The sequence below is a fragment of the Dendrobates tinctorius genome, unplaced genomic scaffold (assembly GCF_039654945.1).
Source record: "Dendrobates tinctorius isolate UK_male_01 unplaced genomic scaffold, ASM3965494v1 ptg000257l, whole genome shotgun sequence".
Taxonomy (NCBI): Eukaryota; Metazoa; Chordata; class Amphibia; order Anura; family Dendrobatidae; genus Dendrobates; species Dendrobates tinctorius.
Genome location: NW_027361924.1, coordinates 5460470 through 5479823, shown reverse-complemented (window position 1 = coordinate 5479823; position 19354 = coordinate 5460470). Strand labels below are relative to the sequence as shown.

Below are 19354 nucleotides of genomic sequence, written 5' to 3'. Positions count from 1 at the left end.
TTAAGATTCATTTAACCAGTGTGAGTGATGCAACTAGTAATTTCTAAATGGTCCCTGAACTTTCAGACAACTTGGTCTTGTTTTATAGATGATGTGATGAATAGACAATCTACAAATCACTTCTCCGGTGTCCGCCACTAGGTGTCACTCTTCTGTCTTTTCTGCTGCTAAGGATGGATTACACTTGACAACAGTCACTGAGACGCATTACAGGAAGCGGGGGCCGGTCTGTGCGTTCCCACGCAGGAAGCGGGGGGCCGGTCTGTGCGTTCCCACACAGGAAGCGGGGGGCCGGTCTGTGCGTTCCCACACAGGAAGCGGGGGGGGCCGGTCTGTGCGTTCCCACACAGGAAGCGGGGGGGGCCGGTCTGTGCGTTCCCACACAGGAAGCGGGGGGGGCCGGTCTGTGCGTTCCCACACAGGAAGCGGGGGGGGCCGGTCTGTGCGTTCCCACACAGGAAGCGGGGGGGGCCGGTCTGTGCGTTCCCCCACAGGAAGCGGGGGGCCGGTCTGTGCGTTCCCACACAGGAAGCGGGGGGCCGGTCTGTGCGTTCCCACACAGGAAGCGGGGGGCCGGTCTGTGCGTTCCCACACAGGAAGCGGGGGGGGCCGGTCTGTGCGTTCCCACACAGGAAGCGGGGGGCCGGTCTGTGCGTTCCCACACAGGAAGCGGGGGAGGGTCTCTGCCAGCCCTTTTCAGTCTATACAGGGTGGGCCATTTATATGGATACACTTGGGTGGGCCATTTATAAAGATGGATCCAAAATGGCCAACCTCAAAGTGGCCGCCATGGTCACCACCCATCTTGAGCATGTTGGCTCAACCAATACAAAAATAAAACCAAAACCAGAAAAGAAAATGTGTCGCTAACCAAAAGAAAAATGAAATCATACGACGATGCTTACACAAATGAAGAAATGTCTAAGAAACGGAGCTGCACCGCTGTTTCACAGCACCTGACACTTCCTCTAGGCCTATCAACTTTCGACCCTCATTATCTACAAAATTGTCATCACTTTATGAACAACACACAAACATTATACAATAAAACAAAAGCGTATTTGCACATATATCCTGATGTATAAAAGGCCTAGTGCTTCGGATAAAATATTAAATCAAGACCCTCGCTTGTGGCTAGTGTTTTTACTAATCCAGGTGAACCTTTTCCGGTTATTTCCATTTTTCCAATGTAGTTAAGTCCTCACTTAAATAATTGATTTTATACGTAAAATAAAAATACTGCTTCATCGAGAAATCAAAAGGACCTGAATCATTACATTAGCTTTTTTTTCTCCTCTAGTTTTTGATGTTTTACATTTGTGTTTCAGATTTTATACAAGAAGTATTTTCTCTCCTTGCGGAGATTGACATGCTAAGCATGCAGAGATGAGGAGACTTAAAGCCGCAATGCTTCTCTGGGAAAAATAATTGTCTCTTCATAGAGGACTAGAACTCTAGTGCCACCTATTGGAAGTAGCAATCCTAAAAGGCATGCTTAGCATGTCAATCTTGGCAAGGAGAAAATACTTCTTGGATATCAAGTCAGACGCCTCTCACAGCCAAACCAGATCTCACACTTTGCACTGATGAGTGGCAGTACGCCGAAACATTGTCTGCAAACTGAGATTCTCGCTTGGCTTTTTATCCTAAGTCATGAGGCAAGGCTCGTTAAAGGGTCGACATTGACTTTTAGGATTGCTACTTCCTATAGGTGGCCCTAGAGTTCTAGTCCTCTTCTTCTATGAAAAGACAATTTGCATGTTTCAGATTTTAAAATAGAAGCAAATTAAATATTTCAGTTTATGCTCATTAAGGTGGATGGTGTTTGGTGTTTCCAGATGTTTTCATTAACTGTGAGACTTATGAAAGTTGCAAATTTTTGCACTCTGAAGGGTGGGGGGGGGGGGGGGGAACCGAAGTATATGTATTGGTGGAAACTTGTGATACTGTAGCGAAATGTGATTTTTTTCTAGCTAAAAAGATACAAAACAGAGGACCCGCGAGGCGCTCCGGCCCCCACCCCAGAGGACCCGCGAGGCGCTCCCGCCCCCACCCCGGAGGACCCACGAGGCGCTCCTGCCCCCACCCCGGAGGACCCGTGAGGTGCCCCCACCCGAGGACTCTCAAGGCGCTCCCGCCCCCGAGGACCATAAAATTATCAAACACAAAAGGCCTATCTCTCTAGCACTTAGGGGAGCAGCAGAAATAAACTAAGAACTACCTGCAAATATTAAAGTGGAGACAGGTTCCCTTCAAATCCATGGGTTGGCAAATGTATGATACATCAAGGATATATTGTCAGGATGTGCGAATGCTCCAGTGCATGTAATTGAGACTGCAGACGGCTTTCAGATTCCTCGTCCAAAGCTCAGCTCCTGCCTAGGATATGGAGGACTGTGTGTCCGAAATCTGGGGGAAGCGCTTGTGAAAGAAGAAGAAAAAAAAAAAAAAAAAAAAAAAAAAAGGAATAACAGAAGAAAAAGGAAAAAAAAAAAAAGGAGAAAAAGATAAAGTGCCAGAATAACCCTTTAAAATGTTAACGGGCACCTTCGTTCCCCAACCCCCCAAAAATAAAATAAGCAAAAAAAAAAAACACATCAAAGCATGGGTATATATGACAGCTTATTTTATTGATCTCCAAGTACCTTTTAAAAAATATATATATATATATATATATTTACAAGACATGATCTGTGGGGTATGGATCAGTGAAAGGTGTGTTCAGAAAAGCAGCTGTGCTTTTTGTTTTTGTTTTTTTCTTTTGTTGCTAAAGACAAATGTACATATTTACATAGGAAATCTCTTTAGAAAAAGTGAAAAAACATGATTAAAAATTTTCTTTTTAACACGTTCCCTGGATAAAAAGCATTATGAAGTTTCATCGAGTAAGTACATATAAAAGGCACTCTGTGACAAATATCTATATGTAAGTACACTCGGATACATGTGTAGAATAGATATTTCTCCCCCACAGATATAACACAAGTACCAATGACATTTTCATTAAAAAATAAAATAAAATTATAATCCTGCTGCTAAGATAACACACTTTGGCTTTCTGATTTATGAATTCTAAAGTACGGATTATAAAAAAAAAAGCAAAAGATGTATTAAAATAAATAAACGTATCCATACAGACTATCGCTTACAAATTTACGTGACTCCAAAAACTTAAAAAAAATAAATAAATAAATTGAGGAAAAAATAAAGTGGAGACTTAAAGGGGTTGTCCAATGGGAGCAAATCTCTTTTAAAAAGGAGTCAAACTGGCAGGAACAAAACAAAAATAATTTAACCCCCCCCCCCCCCCCCATACAGCTCTCATTCGGATGACACCTTCCTGGATACTGCTGGTCTCTACACACCAGGAATGCCCACTCAGCCAATCACATGCAGAGGCGGGACACCTCCATGGTCAGTGATTGGGCAGGTATTTCTATTTTGTCCAATCAAACAAGACCAGGAAGTACAGACCCCTTGGGGCACACCAAGAACAGAAGCTTATGGGGGGCAGATGGATCAGGGAGGTTGAGAATTACTTTTAATTACATATATATATTTTATATAATTAAGAGGGAGTATTTGCATTACATGAAGTTATTGAGATGTGGTTCTGAGCACAGAGACCGCTACTGATCCTGTCTGGCAATTAGTAGGGGTCTCTGTAGTAAGACCCCCACAGATGTAAAGGTGAATATCAAAACTGGATTGGCAATAAAGGGGTAAAACATTTACAAGATGTTAAATTTATGTGCTGGCAAATAATTACTCTAGGGGGAAAAAAAAAAAAAAAAAAATACTGATGAGCCGACATAGCCCCACCGCATGTCTCCCCCATTAAAAACCTGAAGAAAAAAAATAATCTTTTAAAAAAAAAAAATAGTTTAACCCAACTAAACAGAAAAAAATAAATCAAGTAGGGTATAAAAATGCAAACATTCCATAAATCGGAAAACTGATTTTGCATAAATATTCCTCAAGGGGAAGAATGACTTTATATCCGATTTCTCACGTTGTTCCAGGGAATAATATAAAAAAAAAATATTAAAATAAAAAAATTTTAATATTTAATAGGAAACGTAACTGCCAAATTAATCTACACCAAGAAAAAAAAAAATAAAGCAGGAAAAAATAAAAATAATCTCAAAATAAGTAAATTTTAATTCTTACAATACTCACATTCATTTACATAAGTTTACCTCTCAAAGGTTTTATTCTCTAATTTTATGTACATGACCTCTGAAACACAATGGAGGGATAATTTATACTGGAAAAATAACCCCAATTTTCGTGGCTGTAGCAAAAAAAAAAAAAAAATCTGCAAGCCCCGATATAGAGCAGTGGCAATGTACAAAGAACATGCAATATATTATACTATATATTAGAAAACATAATATACACAAAATAGCTTCAATTCACAACCATATTTCAGGAACAGAACTTTACAGGAACCTTTCTTTCTCGGAAAATAGTCTACATCTGAGGTCGCGATCGATGACTTGCAAGAAAACCCTTAGGACAAATTCCATTTACATTAAAGCACCGTTTAATCATTTAGTGTTTTTTTCGTCTTTTTATTTATACTCTTGCATGGTCATAATTCATCCCCTGTATGGGGAGATCACATTTTTTTTTTTCATTTTGGAGCTTAAAGTGATTTAATAGATTCTATTTTACGCGTCACTCCTCTTCCTCCAGCATCAGAGCAGCGCTAACAAACTCTACAGCGAAGAGCTTGCAAGCGCTGCACTCCTTGCCTAAGAAACCAGCCACTTCTGAGAATGCAGTGGTCGGTAACTAAGGCAATGAGCTGTAAACTAGACTTAAAAATACCCTTCATCCTTAAGGATTGTTTTTTTTTTTGTTTTTTTTTTTACAAGTGCTTTGCAATTTACTCATTTAACGACCCCTTGAATTTTTTTTTTTTTCAATTTTGGATTCTGCTGTTAAAGTTGGACGTTTACTTTCACGTGAATTTTTACATTTTAATGCTAATGCTATCTTAGGGTGCGGCACAAAAAGTTTAAAAAAAAAATTATTTTTTTTTTAATCAAGAATACATTTCTCTGTGGTCCCTGATACAGTCCCCAATACACTTAATTTTGCCCCAGTTCTCAAGCATTTTTTTTATTTTAAACCTGGTATTAAAACCGCTCTTCTCCTGAATCTGGCGATGTTTTTGCTTTCTTCCTACTCCTCTTTGTTCCAGAGCTATGGCCCCCTCTTCTCTGTATAGAGTGGGTATGGTACTCACAGACACGCCCCTACAGAGCTAAGCCACCACACCCACTTGGCTAAAAAGAAAAAAATGGTTTTACAAGCACGGAATAGTGATCATATCTTAGGAGAGGCGCAGAAACAAACGAAAAACATCACCAGATTCAGGAGAACCGCGGAATTTACACCAGGTAAAAAAAAAAAAAAAAAAAAAAAAAAAAAGGACACACTTACGCTCTTTATACCAAGTAAAGAAATTAAAGAGAACCCGTTACCATAAATAAAGTGGTCCAAATAATATTCCCAATAAGATAATGCTAGCTTTAAAAAATAAAAAATTTTAAAGTTTAGTAAGAACGCCAGCTTACAAAAATGAAAAGGACAAAATAGGCCCAAGACATCCTTTTCAACTAGCTTACATTATCTTTACTCCAGTCACATCCAGAGCTGCAAATATTCTTCTGCGCCTTGCCTTATTGCGATTTATCGACACACTATGCTGTGTAAAGGTTGATGTATGCTGCAGCTTTTTGTACATTTATAGATATAAAATTCAGCTAGTTTTACCATATTTAATTGCCCCTTTCAGAATTACAAAGGCTTTATGTTTTGTGAACAGGAAGTCGTCATCTCAACCAATAGAAAGCTTGTGTACGATGCAACTGTATGGACTGAACCAATTAAGTTCTCCAAAGAACGTTGGGAATAAAACCTGCTATCAAAGATAATGATGATGATTGCGCAGTGCCTGCCAGTTATAATGTAGGCGATCACAGTTCAGCCTCCCTCCCTTGTTATATACTGATACTCTTATTAGTTTATATAGGAACATATAGAGGTAAGGGTACCAAGGATACTGCCTAAGCTGGGAATGTGATGTATCGATGCAACATGGGATTTATAGCAGCGCACAGAGGAATACCATGCAAGGTGAAAAATAAACATCACGATGGAGGCTGAAGAGTTAAAACAGGTGGCCAAACTACATGGAAGTACACTGGATATAACAGGAGTGCAGAAAGTGACAATAAAGTGAGAAAAAAAAAAAAAAATCAGGAGTACTTATTTAATCTCTCATCCAAACTTCAAGGCAATGGTCACTGGTTTAGAGAAACTAGTAGAATGATGAATGCAGCTCTGGTTGTGACTAGAGGAAATGACACAAGATGAGTACAAAAATAAGTGATTAAAAAAAAAAAAAAAAAAAAAAAAAAAGGCTGAAAAGGTATCTTAAAAAAGTTGTCCAAGTTTTAGATTTTCTCCAGGTTTACATCTGAGGGGGAAGCGCAGATGGACACTATTTCCATAGCACCAGAAGAACACTAAAAAGTCCAAAATGGGCTACAAATGAACGCTACAGTAGCCTTTATAACCACAGGGTTGTGGTGGACAGACAGATCCATAATTTAATGGCACAAATATGTGTAAGCAGTAAGTTCACCAGGATAAAGATCTTTTTTAGTATAAATAGGTCACTTTAATTTAAAAAAAAAAAATTAAAAAGAAAAATAATACATTTGAGAACAGATAAAAGAATTGCAGAAATTATATTTCTATTTTCAAAAAAGACCCCAAAATTGGGATACACTTTTTCGAAGAAGATTCTTTAAAATTGCCAGCCATAACCATATATTTCAGGTACCGACATTACGCGCCATTTACATATATTCAAGGTGAATGCAGAGCCATTCAAAAAAAACAAAAAAAAAATTGAAAAAAAAAATTATAAAGATGTGAGATTTGTGGGGGATGGTAAATATAGGAAATGAATGAACGGTAAAATAAACAATTATACATCTATACACATATATTGTAGCAGATGGTAAACGTTGTCGCTGATGATCTCACAAGATGGCGGACGTTTTGGTGACTTCAGCACCGGTGTCTGAGCGTACATAAGAGCACTGCGACGTTGGAAATCATCTTCCCGGTTATTTCAAGATATCAAAAATATGCAGCTTTCATAAAGCCGGTCCTAATCCGATCTCCAGCTGAGCTATATTACACAAACCTCTCTCCGGCGAGGGGGCGGCACGGCCTTGTCTTACGGCTTGGATAGCACCTCGGCTCGTAGTCGGAAGACTCCTGCGCAGTCATATTTGTAGGGACAGGTAGCGCTCGCACCCTTTCCAGCATAGATTATATCAAGACTTCATCCATCCATGTATAACACTTACACCCCCCTGCAACCAAGCAATTTCCTTCTTAGTCAATCTTTTCCACTTTCCCAATGATTTTCTCTTCATAAATGGGTAAAATGGAGTCGTCGTCCCGCACTTCCTCGAATACCACTCCGCAGTCGAATTCATCGCTTACTTTCTTGAAGTAATACCTGGAATAGGAGACAGGGAGAGGGAAACATTAAAGCTTTGTGCGCTGCTGGGAAACTCCACATGTTGGCGATAAGCGGACCGGAGTGTCATTAAGGGAATTAGTGCTGCAGAAGAGAAAAACTTAACTTCTTAAAAGGGATATTCCCACCTTGGACACACGTTATCCACAGAGGCCCCGGTCAGATGCAGATGGGAACAGAAAGGCGATCATACCTGGCTCTGACCATTCTCTTCCAGGGAAGTTGTGAAAAACCAATGTTGAGCAGGTATGGTGTGGATGTGCCGTAAATGTCCAAAATAAAATAGGAGTATGTCTTTAAGGACAAACCTATTTTTTGCCTTCAGAACCATTTTTTCCCCTTTTCATCAACACATTCAAAAGTGCCACAACATTGCTAAAAGTTTAACTTTTTAAAGGTGAGTGGGCTAAGGGAAAATGTTTCATCTTTGGTGGAAATTTATGGCCAAATTTTGTAAATCTGCCAAAAGCATGTCAGCCACCGAAATAACACATAGGAGTACATGCACAATTTGGCTGAAATAATCCGACAGTCTGCAACAGAAAATCCATGAGTGGACTTCACCCCATATACTGCCTGTGTCAGGAAAATCTGCTGTATAAAAAGGCACGCTGCAGATCCAAAGCGAATCTGTCCCGTGTGAATGACGCACAAGGTAAAATTAGGCCCAGAACGCTCTAAGTGTGAACAACCCTTTACCTGTAGTTTCCTTTCTTGGTAAGCAGCTCCTTGAATTGTCCCAGGGTCACCACTCGACCTTTCACCATGGTCCTGTAGGGAATGGGCTCTCCGCAGAAATAATAGGCCACGACCACGTTATCACCGGGGCCGGAGTTTCTTCCGTCTTTCTTCTGTGGCTTCATTCTGGAGTAAGAGATAAAGAGATTGGAGGGTTAATCGGAGTCTGAAAGGCTGTCCAGTGCCGATTTACAGGAATCGCCCTCCTTAAAGGGAGCGGCCGCCATATGCGCCAATCTAACCAGCTTCACCATATGACACTGCCGCGATGCTTTCCTCTCCTTTTTTCTACACCCACTTTGATCCGACTGTCCGGTTTGGTTAAGAACACGTTTCCTAAGTAGTCTTGACTTAGCCATTGCTGAGGCCGCACTGTCCTCCGAGTTACCTTCTAATACAAACACTCTGCCATTTCCTGACGGGATTATTGTTTAACACTGGGCAGACACCGTGGTGACGACTTTTCGGAGCGCAGCGTGCGTCCGACGAAGGATGGAATGTTCCATTATTTGCTATTGTTTCCGTACTGTTGCTCGGCAACCACAGTACGATGGGACGCAAGGGTGACGAGGCCGGCCGCCCACCCTCCATGGACCTTGTATTTAGACTTAATCTGGACAGGAGGATGCACTGCATACAAAGTCAACATGCTCTTAAAGGGAAAGTAATTTCCTTTAAGTGATAGGAGCATACCAGCAAAAGGAACAACTCCCATCATCCCTCTCCTGACCCCAATCCTATTCGTAGTGATTGCATATATGATGATGTGCACAGGACGGAGATCATCTACAGATCCTCCACAAGAGGGAAGACGAGGAGGCAGGGAGGGAAGGAAACGTGTGACCGAGGGGGGGGGGGGGGGGGGGGGGGGGGAAGACGCACATATATGGGGCACTATGTCAGGACGGGATGTAACCACTGGACACACTGACACACGAAAAGACAGGCACATACTGTGACTCCGAGAGGTCCATGTCTGAGACCGCGGGTACCACATTCAGCAGTGGGATATACGGTGGCCTGACAGAGGAGCGCCCCCGTTGGATAACCTCTTGAACATACCTAGAGAACAACCCTCACAGGTTAGAAAAAATGTCCTTGTGCGCCCCATAATACTACAACTCTCAGCATTCATCGGCTGGAGAGAGAGTGAGAGCGCGCTGCTCTGCGTCCCTCTGCAGTGCCACCAACACAACCGGCTCTGCTAGATCCTCACAACACTGGGGGAGAGGTGTTTAGCCCTAAATCCCCTTTAATGGAAAGATGTGCACAAGAAATGAGGATAAATCTTTTTTTTTATTGAGGGGGCCTTCACAAAAAGAAACAAAGGGACCTTAAAAAAAAATAAAAAAATCTATCCTTCTCGTGTACAGGCAGTGATGACTTAATAGACAGGGGCACTTTGATATTGATCACCACCATCAGATGAATGGGGGGGGACCAACTCCTAGCAACCCCACCACGACCAGTTGACTTCTCAGGTGTAAAAATTCTGTTTTTTTTTCCTTTCTGTTTCCTTTTTGCAGGCATCTGGACCAATATATGTAATAGCAATCTGCTCTAATTTGTGCTTTTTTCCTTTTTTAATGTGTTTTTTTCCTCCATTCATTTTTTTTTTTTTTTTTTTTTTTTATAGTATAGAAACACTGTCATACTGCACTTAAAAACACCACTGCGCATTTTTGTTTTCCAGGCTCCCCATAGAAAAACTACAAGGAAAAAACATGCAAAACATTAAAAAAAAAAAAAAAAATCTTTAAATGCACAGCAGGCATGAGTTTATCACATCCACTTCATATGAACTGTTATTTGCACAGTTTTAATGATTTTTTCATTTAGCAGTTCCGCTCCAGAAGACCTCTTTAAAATCATTTCTAGTTTACATATATTCTGTCTTCTGAGCATTTTCCGTTAAACTTTAGGCTTTGAAAAAAAATTTAAAAATACATGTCACTTTTTTTCTGATGGAAAATGTTTCAAAATAGGCGCTGTCCAATCAAAAGGTCATAAAAAAAAAAAAAAAAAAAAAAAAAAAAAAAAAGCTAAAAACTGTTCAAAATTACTTTAGGAAATGGTAAAAATTCCCTAAAGAGCAATCTGTGTTTTATCCAAAAGGATACGCCATGGGTATTCTACCCATAGAATATCCCTTTATGGCTGCGGTCACGCACGGATCCCCTCACAATATCAAAGTGTATTTCCCATCGTAATGAATAGGAAAAGTTTTATTGAGGAAGATTTTATAGATGATCCGCTTAAAAAGAAAAAAAAACACGTGAACATGACCTTACTGACAAGTTCCCAAACAGAAGATCCCAGGGTGACCAAGCAGCAGAACACGTAAATCACCTCACAGACATGGAACCTATCAAAAAAATTGCCTTCCCAGTGACGCGGCCTCTCCCACCTATGACTAGAGGCCCATACAGGATCTGCAATAAAAGCCAACACGAAACGTTACGCACCTTTGCTTCACTTGCATTTTTCCAGCTTTTCTCTCCTCCTCTTCCAGTCGCCGTCGCGCCTCCTCCAGCTGTGTCAGTGGATTGGGGGCAGGGTTGGGTGGCATGGTGGGGTCTTGGACAAAGGGGTGAGAGGGCTGCACCACGTTGCGCAGCTGAGCGCTGACCCACGGATGGACCGCACCAGGGCGTTCAATGGAGAGTGGTCTAGGCACGTCATGAGCGGACTGCTTCTTGGCACCTGATGAGCTGCAGGGAGGAAATAGGGCCAGACGCAAAGTGTCAAAATCTAAGAATAACTTTCCCTTTCTGTTATTGCCATTTACAGTCCTTGGGCTGCTCAGTTCACAACACTCGGCATACGCCAGTCACACCCAAACTCTGAATGCAGCTCTGGACACGAGTGGAGGATGACCTGCAGTAAAGCACTGACCTATGGACGGTTTTCTTGTGTCGGCTGATCTCCTTCTCGCCTTCCATTATCCACTGCATTATCTTCTGGTGTCTCTCGGAGTCCTCTGGCACTACGGGCATCTCATAGTTGGCACTTTCGAGTTTCCCAGAATCCACTTTCTTTGCATTCCTCTTGGCCAGCATGCTGACTTTACCACTGAAAGAAAAAGCGTTTTATGGGATAGAGGTAAAAAATCTGCGAGAACGTTCATACACTACCTGTGATTACAGATCCGGTCCTGGTGCCTGCTAAAACCTTCACTAATGTCTAGTCACACCCAGACTTCTGACCTCGCATTCAATTCTGGAGGTTTTGTTTCTTACATCATGGAAGGCGGCATTAACCAGGTGGAAAATATTATGTGACTATGGAGGGGACAGATACAAGCTCCAGCGCAGCGCTGACGTTACATCCGGCGGCCATACGAGTGACACCGCAGAATTCCACGATTGGTTTCAGCGACCACAAGAATGATGGATGTGACATCGCTGCTGGATCGGCAGTGCTAAGAGATAAATGTCACAGCCAACCTCTAGCGCATTCCCGTGGCCGCCATTCTTATTCCCCTTCTTCCAAGATTTACATATTTGTAATCTTTCCAAAAGTATTTTCCCCATATAACGTACTGAAAAAAAAAAAAAATACAAAGGGGGCAGTAGAATTTAAAAAAAAAAAATAAAAAAAAGAATTTTGAAATGTTTTGCTTCTACATTTACTTTATTGTGGAAATCAGCTGGTAACCTTGTTGTATGGGTCAGTGCAGTTACTGGGATCTCTGGAACCCAGGTTTATTGCTAGGCCCACTGTGACACAGAAAAAGACATGGTGACAGTCCTAGCACATGAGAATGTTCCAATCCACTGACAGCAAGCAGATATATGGCAAATGGCGATGAACTGAAGTTTGAAGCATATAAGAGGAGTAAGAGGCTTACCTGTAGCCTAAAGAATCCATAGGGTTGGGGGCCATCCCCATGCTATCTGCATAATTTCGTGATTTGGTTGCATAGTTATGAGGGTCTACATTCCACGAAAAGTTGCTTTGCACTCTCTGTGTGGCCTCGGCCTCTATCTGATCCTTGGGTTTCACCCCGCTGTGGTGATGAACGTGGTGATAGACGTGCTTGTGGTGATACATGTTGGGCGCTTCCAATTTTGTGCCGGACTTGGCCGAGTGCTTGCCATGCCCGGACTGCATTGTTCCCACCGATACGGGAAGGCCTTTGTTCATGTGACCGTCTGGCGAGCGCGGCTTGGGGGAATGGCGGCCGGTGCCCGGAGATTGGCATCCTGGCGTTTTCATGACGCGTTGCACGTGTTCGTCTAGAATGGATTCTGGATTTTCCTCATGGGCGTCTCTGATCTGCATCCCGACGCAACCCATATCGGAGTATCGAGACCCAAAGTGATGCACAGGCTGGCTTGAAGGCAATTTGTGGCTAACCATTGAAGGTGCGGAGGAGACGTCTGCATCGTCCCCTTCTTCTTCCTACGGTGAAAAAAGGAACAAAGTCGAGTTACTATAGCATTTAGGCATAGTGCCCCCCCCGTCAAATGTTACGGCTCCCAACTTAAAGTCTTTTAAATATAAAGTTTCTCTTGTAATTAATGATCCATTTTCCATAAATAAAGGAAGTTGCATTCTACAATTCAGCCACTAGGTGGCGCTGTTGCAGCACAGATTTACATTTTCCGCCTGCAGATTATTGCATAATGCTGTATCCGCCATCGATGGCGCCTGCTGCAGCTCGAGATAGCTCCATGCTGAGCGTCAGAGGCCAGACGGCTGTACTTAAGATTGATAGACACGACACTGCAGGTAGATGGAGCCTCAGGTATAAAGATAGAGGACATTGCATTATATCGTGCGGACCACTTACAGCTCTCACGCGTTTCAGTCGCTCCTCCAGCTTCTGCTCCGCCTCGCGGTCTCTCAGGACTCCTTCCAGGCGAATGATGAGCTCAGCAGCAAATTTTTCAGGATCGACGTGAATATCCTTTGGCATGTGATATGTACGCTACGGAGACAAAACGCCACAATCAATGGTGCGTGCAAAAACTGCACCGAAACATGGCTGGTGCACCAAAAACGATTGATACACAACTTGATAATACAGAGAATATCGCTTATTTGGTGCAACTGGAAGCCCCCTATGAGGGTGTAAACGTGGTCTTCCCATCACTTACTGGAATGTGAGGTAGTGGCACGCGTCCATTGGCTTTGGCACTTTCTTGCATTTCTCGGCGATGGTGCTTCCGTAGACGATACGGTGGAATCCCATCGCTGCCAGAGGAAAACAGGCATCAATGTGCGGCTATGACACGCCGAGAGAGGGGGGGGAACTGTCACTAATAAATCCCTCCCAAACATAACGTTACTCTGTTTAGGACCCACGACGCCATATGCACAAAATCTAAATAATAAAAAAAATAGAAAATGTAGAAAAAGAGAATGCGATCTACTTACACGCTGCTGTCTGTAAGGGACATGGTGTCGGCATCGCTCGACATGCTCTGCTGTTCGCTGTCGTTAGCGCTAGTGGCAGGGGCCACCGCGTACCCAGTGTTGACATAGTAAGGGGTAACCAGCTCCCTCCACGACCCCGGCCTAGAAATGGAAATTACAGTAAAAATAAGAAATTCTCATGGTCACAGAGTAAATAAAATATAAAAAAAATCTTATAGTGACGGATGGTCACATTAACATGTTGCCTTCCAAGATCTTTTATTTTCGGGCATCGAACCACTTATAAGAACATTAAAGGGGTCGTTCACGTCCATGTTGGAGGAGTCACGACCCCACATATTTGCAGAGACAGGTGCATGATACCGGACTATTGGCAGGTCTGTGGGGTCCTAACGTGATCGGCACAGATCACCCGCTCCATGTACTGCTTCAATACGTCCAAAAGTAAAAAAGGAAGCAATTTAGGAAATGTTTAATGAATATTTGCCTAAATGCCTCCAAAACAGCAAATAATCACTAGCCCAGGACTTGTATGTTGGTGGCCACTCCATAAAGTCACCGACGCGTGCGGCATCTTGTCACAAGAAAAGGCCATCACTGATCCTTCCAAACAAACCCCAAAAGCATGATAATCGGCTGCAGCCGCAGAGATGATTGGCGGCAGCACAACTTCCTGTGTAAACGGTTAATGTGTTGCCAACAATGGGCAAACTGTACGGAGAGCAACCGGTCACGTTAGCGATTGCTTGTCCCCGTTTGGGGCCTGTGTTAAATAACCTTAAGGCTGGTAGGGCTACACGGCGACATTGGCAGAGACACCGGATGTGTGGGTCGCACATGTTCACTACTGCTCCTTTAAGACAGAGGACGTTGGGACCCCCGTTTTCAATAATGTAGGGGGGAATCGCAGCAGCCAAAGCCCCAGTTATTAGAGATTTATCACCTAGTGTATGGATAAGCCATATACACTGCTTACACCTTCCATTCCAGACCCATGGGGGTCTCAGCAGCCAGACCCTTAGCAATCACACACTTATCCATCCTGTGCATAGGTGATATATGCAATTTGTGGATCCCCCCTTTAATGCCTAGTAAACAAAATCCAGGAGGCCCAAAGCCGCAGGGAATTTGGAGGGGAGCTTAATTAATTTAGGCCTCGTGATATGGTGAATTTAGCGCATAATGGAGGGCAATGTCCTTTCACAAATAGAAAAGTCAAGTGCGAACCCTGAATATAGAGCAATACAAAATTATAAGAACATGGCCGCCTTCTACACACAGTGCCACACCTGTGCACAGGCCACTTCCGGTATTGCAGATCAGCTGTGTCTAATGCTTCGCTCCTTCCATTCCGTTCACATGTAGAAAAACCGTCCACCTTTTTCTCATTTACCAGTTTTCACCCCCTGACCCAGAGACACATCTGGAATATTTTATGACGGGCCGATTTTCATTCCGGTGTGTAATATGTGCCTGGTGGCGGGTGGTGACGTGGAGGGAGCGCTATCCGGCTTTTATCTCCTCCAGCTGCTGCATTCATGGATGAAACTTGCATTGCGCAATATGGACGGGGGTAACCAGAGTCCCGGGGGGATGCGGAGGCGCTGCCTTCGGAGATATCACATCACCAGGAGTGAGCCGAGGGTCTGAGAAGCAGAAGCCTGAAATGAATTCCCACGCCAACTACTCCACTGTCCATTTAATGATGTTAAGGGGTACTCCGACCAGATAACCCCTTACTCCAGGCAGGCGACTCCCTGCAGGCACCACTAGGGGGAGCTCACCACACATTTTCTAGTTGAACCATTCACTTCAATATATAGACAGTATACAGTGAGCTCCATCTCGTGGTGGCTGCGGTTATCAAACATTCATGGAACGGTATGCATGTACCCCCCTATCCAGAAGATATGATGAATGTATGAAGAGCTGCTGACATCCCAACTGATCACAAGAATGGAGAGCCTCAAGTCCCCTGTGTGAATAGAGCGATACTGAGCACGTGCGATCACTAGTCCTATAGACCAATAGAGCGATACTGAGCACGTGTGATCACTAGTCCTATAGAGTGATACTAAGCATGTGCGACCACTAGTCCTATAGACCAATAGAGCGATACTGCGCACGTGTGATCACTAGTCCTATAGAGTGATACTGAGCATGTGCGACCACTAGTCCTATAGACCAATAGAGAGATACTGAGCACGTGCGACCACTAGTCCTATAGACCAATAGAGCGATACTGAGCATGTGCGACCACTAGTCCTATAGAGCGATACTGAGCATGTGCAACCACTAGTCCTATAGACCAATAGAGCGATACTGAGCGTGCGCGACCACTAGTCCTATAGACCAATAGAGCGATACTGAGCATGTGCGACCACTAGTCCTATAGTGATACTGAGCACGTGCGACCACTAGTCCTATAGACCAATAGAGCGATACTGAGCATGTGCGACCTCTAGTCCTATAGCACGATACTGAGCACGTGTGACCACTAGTCCTATAGTGATACTGAGCACGTGTGACCACTAGTCCTATAGAGTGATACTGAGCATGTGCGACCACTAGTCCTATAGACCAATAGAGCGATACTGAGCATGTGCGACCTCTAGTCCTATAGCACGATACTGAGCACGTGTGACCACTAGTCCTATAGTGATACTGAGCACGTGTGACCACTAGTCCTATAGAGTGATACTGAGCATGTGCGACCACTAGTCCTATAGACCAATAGAGCGATACTGAGCATGTGCAACCACTAGTCCTATAGAGTGATACTGAGCATGTGCGACCACTAGTCCTATAGCCCAATAGAGCGATACTGAGCATGTGCGACCACTAGTCCTATAGACCAATAGAGCGATACTGAGCATGTGCGACCACTAGTCCTATAGACCAATAGAGCGATACTGAGCATGTGCAACCACTAGTCCTATAGAGCGATACTGAGCATGTGCGACCACTAGTCCTATAGCCCAATAGAGCGATACTGAGCATGTGCGACCACTAGTCCTATAGACCAATAGAGCGATACTGAGCATGTGCGACCACTATTCCTATAGAGTGATACTGAGCATGTGCGACCACTAGTCCTATAGAGTGATACTAAGCATGTGCGACCACTAGTCCTATAGAGTGATACTGAGCATGTGCGACCACTAGTCCTATAGAGTGATACTGAGCATGTGCGACCACTAGTCCTATAGAGTGATACTGAGCATGTGCGACCACTAGTCCTATAGAGTGATACTGAGCATGTGCGACCACTAGTCCTATAGAGCGATACTGAGCACGTGCGACCACTAGTCCTATAGAGTGATACTATGCACGTGACCACTAGTCCTATAGACCAATAGAGAGATACTGAGCACGTGCGACCACTATTCCTATAGAGTGATACTGAGCATGTGCGACCACTAGTCCAATAGAGTGATACTGAGCATGTGCGACCACTAGTCCTATAGAGCGATACTGAGCATGTGCGACCACTAGTCCAATAGAGCGATACTGAGCATGTGCGACCACTAGTCCTATAGCGCGATACTGAGCACGTGCGACCACTAGTCCTATAGCCCAATAGAGCGATACTGAGCATGTGCGACCACTAGTCCTATAGCCCAATAGAGCGATACTGAGCATGTGCGACCACTAGTCCTATAGCGCGATACTGAGCACGTGCGACCACTAGTCCTATAGAGTGATACTGAGCACGTGCGACCACTAGTCCTATAGAGTGATACTGAGCATGTGCGACCACTAGTCCTATAGAGTGATACTGAGCATGTGCGACCACTAGTCCTATAGAGTGATACTGAGCATGTGCGACCACTAGTCCTATAGAGTGATACTGAGCATGTGCGACCACTAGTCCTATAGAGTGATACTGAGCATGTGCGACCACTAGTCCTATAGACCAATAGAGCGATACTGAGCACGTGCGACCACTAGTCCTATAGAGCGATACTGAGCACGTGTGACCACTATTCCTATAGAGCGATACTGAGCACGTGTGACCACTATTCCTATAGAGCGATACTGAGCACGTGTGACCACTATTCCTATAGAGCGATACTGAGCACGTGTGACCACTATTCCTATAGAGTGATACTAAGCACGTGTGACCACTAGTCCTATAGAGTGATACTAAGCACGTGTGACCACTAGTCCTATAGAGTGATACTAAGCACGTGTGACCACTAGTCCTATAGAGTGATACTAAGCACGTGTGACCACTAGTCCTATAGAGTGATACTAAGCACGTGTGACCACTAGTCCTATAGAGTGATACTAAGCACGTGTGACCACTAGTCCTATAGAGTGATACTAAGCACGTGTGACCACTAGTCCTATAGAGTGATACTAAGCACGTGTGACCACTAGTCCTATAGACCAATAGAGCGATACTGAGCATGTGCGACCACTAGTCCTATAGCGCGATACTGAGCACGTGTGACCACTATTCCTATAGAGCGATACTGAGCACGTGTGACCACTATTCCTATAGAGTGATACTGAGCACATGTGACCACTAGTCCTATAGAGTGATACTATGCACGTGACCACTAGTCCTATAGACCAATAGAGAGATACTGAGCACGTGCGACCACTATTCCTATAGAGTGATACTGAGCATGTGCGACCACTAGTCCAATAGAGTGATACTGAGCATGTGCGACCACTAGTCCTATAGAGTGATACTGAGCATGTGCGACCACTAGTCCAATAGAGCGATACTGAGCATGTGCGACCACGAGTCCAATAGAGCGATACTGAGCATGTGCGACCACGAGTCCAATAGAGCGATACTGAGCATGTGCGACCACGAGTCCTATAGCCCGTGCAGTAGTCGCATTTTCCCTACTGCTATACTGACACAGACTTTTTTCGCCCCACTCGAAAGCCATTGGCAAAATGATAGTTCAGCTGACAGCCATCTCTCCCGACTCATCCGTATACAGGAGCGCTCTGTGTCCTCTACAAGAGGGCCGCAGTGAAGACTAAAGGTCCAAAATCAAAACATGCCGGATCCTTTTACCCCCCACGACTGGGAAGAATTGGGGCAGCCCCCACACACAGACTGTCGGACAAGCACACAGATATCGGCACGTTCAGGGGATGGTTTCTGGTGTGTACAAGGTCCTTTTAAGATTCAGAGCTCTGCAATGATTATAGGGGATATAGAGCGTTTATGGGACATCCACTTTAACAGGCTGGCCCCTGGAGCCAATTCGACTGAACCATTATGGAAATTGGTGTGGTCACCTCTATGGAAATGTAGAGAGAAAAAGAATCCTGTCGGCGACTATAATGAGTTCAGGCCGTCGTCAGTAGCTCTGATGTACGAGGCCGGCAGAATACAGCCTTTCAGCCAACACGTTTCACAGGGGGGGGCATCCAGTAACCTGATATGAGGCGCTCTTCCTGATGACTATGGAGACGGTGGTGGAAATGAGCGGCGGGCCGGGAAACGCGCCGCGTAAAGCTGCCTTTGTGTAAATAAAAGTTAATGACTTCCCAGGCTTTGTCATGTCGCTCGGGGCTGTCACTGGTACCGGGGTAATTACTCCTAATGATAATTCACTTTCCACCGACGGTGCGGTTAGACATTGGGAGATGGAAAAGGCCTCTCTCTCTATTCTCTGTTCCGCTCTCGCTCCTTTT

The 19354-nt window shown here is 44.0% G+C and overlaps 1 protein-coding gene across 2 annotated transcripts in view; it reads right to left on the bottom strand.

Moving 5' to 3' along the window:
* Window positions 1–2609: 2609 nt before the first annotated feature.
* The window catches only part of AXIN1 (axin 1), a 32018-nt gene continuing 15273 nt past the window's right edge, over window positions 2610–19354 (bottom strand). The window contains exons 3-11 of one of the 2 annotated variants that reach the window (XM_073558534.1): window positions 13691–13831; window positions 13411–13507; window positions 13104–13241; window positions 12159–12712; window positions 11204–11380; window positions 10774–11019; window positions 9263–9370; window positions 8270–8434; window positions 2610–7549 (exon numbers count right to left, since the gene is read on the bottom strand). In XM_073558534.1, coding sequence (XP_073414635.1) covers window positions 7423–7549; window positions 8270–8434; window positions 9263–9370; window positions 10774–11019; window positions 11204–11380; window positions 12159–12712; window positions 13104–13241; window positions 13411–13507; window positions 13691–13831 — 1753 coding nt within the window. In that variant the 3' untranslated portion in view covers window positions 2610–7422. The remainder of the gene's footprint in view (window positions 7550–8269; window positions 8435–9262; window positions 9371–10773; window positions 11020–11203; window positions 11381–12158; window positions 12713–13103; window positions 13242–13410; window positions 13508–13690; window positions 13832–19354) is intronic. The other variant, XM_073558535.1, reaches the window with a different exon arrangement.